The 6,872-nt window shown below is 35.1% G+C and overlaps 1 protein-coding gene across 1 annotated transcript; it reads left to right on the plus strand.

Annotated features, from left to right (window-relative positions):
- The first annotated feature begins 280 nt into the window (after positions 1-280).
- On the plus strand, positions 281-3,682 carry LOC110935328 (exopolygalacturonase). Its single transcript, XM_022177746.2, has 4 exons — positions 281-544; positions 644-958; positions 1,981-2,490; positions 3,274-3,682. The coding sequence occupies exons 1-4, from the start codon at positions 410-412 to the stop codon at positions 3,523-3,525; spliced, it is 1,212 nt and encodes a 403-aa protein (XP_022033438.1). The 5' UTR covers positions 281-409; the 3' UTR covers positions 3,526-3,682.
- The last annotated feature ends 3,190 nt before the right edge of the window (positions 3,683-6,872 follow it).

Consider the following 6,872-nt stretch of genomic DNA (forward strand, 5'->3'; position numbering starts at 1 on the left):
TTCATGGTTCCAAAGAGTATCTAAACAAATGTTTAATATATAGAACACTTTTTCTAAAGCTCCAAATTAATCAAGGTGCCGGCTATCTTCTTAAAGTGATTTATATAATACATATCAAAGATTAATATGATTGTGAATTAAAGTTTTTATAAATGAAGGGCATATAAAGCTTTAAATAAATTTCCAAACGTTAATTCATTAATGATGTTTAAGAAAATGGGTAAAAACTACCTGAAATGGTTGCCTAAATATGTTTGGTAAATAGTGAAAGAATAGTTACTTGAAGAAACTATCTACCTCTATAACGATTCCATAATTCATATTTACAATAAATACTCTCCTTTATCATCCGTAACTTCATCTTTGAAAACCCTAAAATATAGCAAGTAACAACAACTTTAATAAAAAAATGTATAAAGATGGCTACATTAGAACAACATTATGTTGCTTAGCTGTTATGGCGTTGGTTGCTCGAAACCATGCTGTGGTAATCGACATAAAAACCAAAGGCGCCACAGGCGATGGCAACACGGATGACGGCCCGGTAATAACGACATACATCATTCATCATTATGCATGTGTCTCTTGTTAATGTGTTATGTGTCTTGTTATGGTGTAAATGAAAGCTGTTTTATGAATTTAGGCGATAATGAGTGCTTGGAAAGAAGCATGTGATCATGGAGGGTCATCACCAAGCACAGTGTTGATTCCACCAGGGTTATATAAGACGCATTCGATTGTATTATCCGGTCCTTGCAAAGGACCGATTGAGCTCCACGCCACCGGAGCCACCTTAAAGGCACCACCGGAGCTTGCAAAGTTCAACACTACTAGTTGGATCCTCATTAAAAGTGTCAATAGGTTTACTTTGACTGGTGGTACATTTGATGGCCAAGGTCATCATACCTGGAATAGTACTAAATGCCATGATTCCCTAATGACATGCGAAATACCAGTCGTAAGTGTTCTTCTATAAAATCTTGTAGATTTATTTGTTAACATACCAACATTTGTATCAAGGATGAGAGATGGTTATGATTGCCAGCCCTAACATATACCTATGCATGTGAGCATTTAACACTAACCATTAATTGCTGAACCGGTAAGAGGTATGAACTACTAAGAGCCTAAATAATGCTTAACCGTTCAGAGGCAAATGTCTGACCAATTCAAATTAGAGGTCTTAATCATTCACAGGGCCGGCCCTAAGAATTTGTGTACCCTGTTCGAGCTCGAAAATTAAAATGTGCCCGTAGACCTTAACGAAATTGGGTATTGAGCTTACTAAAGGTCTAAACCTAATGCCAAATGGGTTAATAACTAATTTCAACCATAAGAATAGTTTTGTAAGGGGACATATGTTGGTGTTTGTATGAATGTACCCTATTAAAAAAATATTTTACATATACATATCGGGTTTTTTTTCATAAAAAACGTGCCTCTCAAAATATCGGGCCCTGGCCGGTGGCCATGATAATTCAGACTCAGTATAATGCTTAACCATTCGGAGGCAAATGTCTGAACCATTCAGACATCTGGTCGCGAAACAAACAATTTGAACCATTAAGTACTGAACTAGTAAAAGTTCTGAATCATTAAGAGCTTCATTCATTAAGGGGTTGTTTGTTTATCTCTTAATGGGGCTCTTAATAGTTCAGACCTCTTACTGGTTCAACACTTAATGATTCAGACTGTTTGTTTCGCGAGCAGATATTTGAATGGTTCAGACATTTGCCTCTGAATGGTTAAACATTATACAAAGTATGAATGGTTAAGACTTCTAATCTGAATTGGTCAGACATTGTCTGAACGCTTAAGCATTATACTAGCTCTTAATGGTCCAGACCTCTTACCTCTTACTGGTTCAGCATTTAATGATTCAAATCTCTTACTGGTTTAGCACTTAACCATTCAGAAGTTACCAAACGACATCTAAGAGTTAAACAAACAACCCCTAACCTTTCTCCGTTCCTTTCACAGAATCTGAGATTGAGTCATACAAAGAATTCATTATTTAGAGACTTCACATCCGCTAACAGCAAAAACTTTCACATAGCTTTATGGGGTTGTGACAATAGCAGCTTCGTAAATATTACTATTAGTGCACCAGGAGACAGTGTGAACACCGATGGAATTCATATCGCGCGGTTAAACGGGCTAAACATCACAAACTCAACTATTAAGACGGGTGATGATTGCATTTCTTTTGGAGATGGAAGCAAGAACGTCCGTATCGAGAAAGTAACGTGCGGTCCAGGGCATGGCATCAGTATTGGAAGCTTAGGCAAATTTCCAAATGAACAACCGTTACAAGGAGTCTGGGTTAAGAACTGCACCATTACCGGCACTAATAACGGAGTCAGGATCAAAAGTTGGCCTGCTTCGTACCCGGGAATCGCTAGCGACATTCATTTTGAAGATATAATCATGAATAAAGTGGGAAATCCCATATTGATCGATCAAGAATATTGTCCTCATGATACTTGCAAGGTATAGATAAGAAGTTTGGGATTGATTATTCATAACTTCTTATTATAACTATAAATTATTTGATTGGTAAGTTTTAATAAGCAGTAAAAAACAGAAAAATTCAAAAAATATTACTTGACCAGTCAAAGATAAAACCAACATTAAGATATTGTTTATTGATGAAAAACAAAAAGTCAATGTTCATTTGGGTGTCTTTGACTAGTCAAATGTTAATTTTTGTGACCTTTTTGTTTTAAACTTATTATATATAATTTATGAAGTTCTTAATTAAAGTGATTTTTGTATTTTTGTGATTTTTTTTCATGTTTCCTTTTATTATTTTTGTCAATGTCAATTTTTTGGTTTTTGTTTTTCTTTTTTAAGTTTCAATCGAACCTGATGTTGTACATTTAACAAAACGAACGGTCTAATACTGACCGAACAACGTCAGTACCGGAATTGATATTCATTTTTATTGTTCCGATCGATGTAAACACATCTCGGTACTTTTATGGTCGTATCATGATTTTTTTTTCTCTTTCGGTAAGTGTTGGTATCTTAATGAATCGAACCAATATCAAACGAATTCCTGCCATTAACGTTATTTTTACTATTACGTCTACATTAAAAATTGGGTCGCCCGCCGCAGAGCGCGGGTGTAACCCACTACTACTATCAATTTATTACTATGCTAAAAGTCAGTGTTTATTTTGCTGATTTTTCTCGTAAAAACAAAAACATCCTCTTCGGACATTTAGTATAGTCACATATATTGAGTTAAATTTGATTTTTGTGTCCAAATAGAAACACGTTCCATCAAAAGTGAAGTTATCAAATGTGAGCTTTAGGAAGATCAGGGGAACATCTACAACTAAGGTGGCAATGAAGTTTACTTGCAGCCCAGAGGCGCCATGCGACAACGTGGAGGTGGCCGATATCAACTTGACATTCCACGGACCTGGAGGACACGGAGCAGCTAGCTCTATGTGTTTACATGTGAAGCCCAAAGTCGCAGGTCATAATGTCCCCGAGGTTTGTCCTGGCGGGACACATTAATCAACCGTTTGATCGATCTCGATAATCAACCAGGCAGCTAGATGTGGAATTCTTGTACAAAAATAGTTCATGCAAAAATTCAGAGACTACTTGGATATGTATTTCTGTGGATGTACATAAGTACGTGTAGAAATATTTCATATGGATTATTAATTAATGAAGGCGGTAACTTATATGTATATTATAAAGTGTTAGATATAAAGCTTAATTATACCAAACTCACACATAATCTTAATATTCTTAAAAATGACCATCAATAAATTAAACTCGTCGACTACACTTTTAAAAAACTGTATTTGTTAGGATTAACAGCGTTTTCTAAGTCGTCCTTCCTTTTTTCGGATTAAGACCTATAGTGACGACGTGTCATCGCTATAGGTCTTTTTACCTATCCCGACGACATGTCCGCGCTACAACATTTGTGTCCGTCGGTTAGGTTTTCCATATCCTCGCTACAACATTTGTGTCTGTCGGTTAGGTAATCATGGAATGAGCCATTATACCACTACATCCATTTTAACTTCAAGCTACATACACTACAAGAAATCAACACCATTAGTGGCGACAACAATAGGGGCGACAACAAGCAATAGCGGCGACATAGACGCGGGTCGCCGCTATTTCCTGTTGTCGCCCCTATTGATGTCGCCGCTAAAGGGCTCAATCCGTGTGCTTCTTCCAGATTTGTTGCTAATCATTGATTAAAAATTGATCCAATGGCCACCATCAACCTCCTGCTCAAACAAACACACACCTCTTATACCTTATCCTCCTAAAACACAAACCCATCTCAACACCCCTTTCAACCTTCATGTTCGTTCATCAAACTCCAACATTCACCACCAAGCAATAATCACTACCTTTAGCCGCCAACTGCCACTAGCACCGTTCACCACCCAACAAAGTTGCCGTCATCCGCCACCATCAACCGCTGCCGTATCAGCGAGCATCTTCGTCACCGTCATCAGCGAGCATCTTCTTCACCATCAAGTAGCACCGGACCACAACGACCGTCAAGCTGCACCGTACCACCACCACCGTCAAGTTCCACCGGACCACCACCACAGGGCCGGATTTGGGCCTGTGCAAGAGGTGCCATGGCACAGGGCCCAAAACATTTAGAGCCCCAAAATCGTTTAAAAGTTAATATATATTTTAGAGTTAATTGCCAAAATCGTCCCTGAGGTTTGGGCAGGTTTGCCATTTTCGTCCAAAATGACACTTTTGTACCAAATTGCTCCCAACGTTTTTAATTTTTTGCCATTTTCATCTAAACCACTAACTTAGTTTATTTTTTCTGTTAAGTTGAGAATGTTTGGATGAAACTGGCAAATATAAAACCATAGGGACGATTTTGGCAATTTACTCAAATTCTTTTAAATTTCTTTTATCTAACTAATTTTGTTACATATATAATAAAAAAGAATATACATGCAATTTTTATATGAAAAAAATAATAGCTTTGTCTCATAATTTTTATAAATTTTCATCCAACCACTAATTAAGTTAATTTTTCTAATAAGGCGAAGGATGTTTATAAACTAAGACATAAATTAATTTCTAAATTTTTATAGAGATCGGTTTTATAAAAATAAAATCTATTTAAACCTCTAAATTTTATAAAACTAAAATGCTGGTGGCCTTATTGAAAAATGTCAAATAAAAAAATCTTATCATATGTACCAAGTTTGTAATTCATCTTCTACTCTTTTAAATTCGCTCTTAAGGAAAAACAGAAGGCAGTGCCACCCCCCCCCCCCCTTTCAAACAACGTATCGTTACCAAACCTTAAAATTACCCACCAAATTGTAATTATAATGCTATGAACCACAAGTTTATTTACACAAGACACTCAAAAGAAGTATTAGTTAGTTACCCTCATACTCTTAATTAAATAAATATTTTATTTCTATCAACATATTTCCTAGGTACTCAACACATTTAAAAAATATGTAATGTTTTACAATTTTTTTCTATCTCTACAACTGATAAATACTAAAAGTTGTAATCGATTGTTGTGTGTTGTACACCAATGACGTTTTTTCTTTATAAAACTGATTTATATAAAGAAGCTGAAAATTATTTATGTCTTGGTTTATAAAAATTAAAACATCCTTCACCTTAACATAAAAAATAAACTGTGTTTGTAATTTGAATGAAAATTTATCAAAATTATGTGATAAAACTATTAATTTTTTTTCTAGAAACTCCATGTATATTCTTTTTTTATTATATATGTAACAAAAGTAATTAAATAAAAGAAATTAAAAAGGGTTTGAGTAAATTGCCAAAATCGTCCTTGTAGTTTTGTATTTGCCAGCTTTCTCCAAATATCCTTAACTTAACAGAAAAAATAAACTAAGTTAGTGGTTTGGATGAAAATGGCAAAAAGTTACCAACGTTGGGGGCAATTTGGTACAAAAGTGTCATTTTAGATGAAAATGGAAAACGTGCCCAAACCTCAGGGACAATTTTGGCTATTAACTCTATATTTTATATATAAATATGTTGTAGGAAGAAATATACATAATAGTGCGTTGGCTCAGTGGATGCAGCAATTAATTTTAATGCTGGACATTTCGGGTTCGATTCCCACTGTCCTTTTTTTCAATTTTTGTTTTTCATTTCTAATTGATGTTTTGTTTTCGTTTCATTTCTAATTGATGTTTTCTTTTTTGTTTGGGCCTCAAGAGGCTGATTTCAGTTTGTTTTATCAATAGGGGGAAAAATCCCGTGTGCTCACACCAATTGCAACTTTGCAAACTTATTTTTTATTTTAATTTTGATTTATGCTCACACCAATTGCAACTTTGCAAACTTATTTTTTAATTTTTATTTTGATTTTTCACATCTAAATTTGGGCCTCCACAAATTGCAAGTCCATTCATTTTTTCTTCACATTTAATCATTTACGTAACAAACTTTACATGTTTTCTTGTAGGTTTTTTATTTCTCATTTAACCATTTACAAAATAAACTTAAAAGAACTCAGTATCTAGTTCTATTTTTTTTATTTATATGAAAAGGTTCGTGTTGCCAAACTAATTAGTATTGTGGTTTCATATATTCAGTTCTTTTTGCTACGCTACTTATATTTTGTTTATTTTATAACAAACATAGTCGTATTGTGGTTTTTTGATATATGATTGATGAGTTTTATTATAGGGAGGGGCCCAATTTTTTTTTGTTTCGCACGGGGCCCAAAAGTATTTTATCATTCTCGAGGACGGCCCTGCACCACCAATGTCAAGCTCCACCGGACCACCACCACTGTCAAGCTCCACCGACATGTGACCACCATCTCCGACGTCAATCACCATCTTCACCGTCACACAATATGTGATGTA

This window comes from Helianthus annuus, chromosome 4 (assembly GCF_002127325.2).
Source record: "Helianthus annuus cultivar XRQ/B chromosome 4, HanXRQr2.0-SUNRISE, whole genome shotgun sequence".
In the NCBI taxonomy this organism is placed as follows: domain Eukaryota; kingdom Viridiplantae; phylum Streptophyta; class Magnoliopsida; order Asterales; family Asteraceae; genus Helianthus; species Helianthus annuus.

Excerpts from the sequence above, each read along its gene's own strand:
- LOC110935328 (XM_022177746.2), top strand. The coding sequence starts at position 410 with ATGTATAAAGATGGCTACATTAGAACAACATTATGTTGCTTAGCTGTT. Across the intron at positions 545-643 it reads GCAACACGGATGACGGCCCG|GCGATAATGAGTGCTTGGAA; the intron begins GTAATAACGACA and ends TTATGAATTTAG. Across the intron at positions 959-1,980 it reads TGACATGCGAAATACCAGTC|AATCTGAGATTGAGTCATAC; the intron begins GTAAGTGTTCTT and ends TTCCTTTCACAG.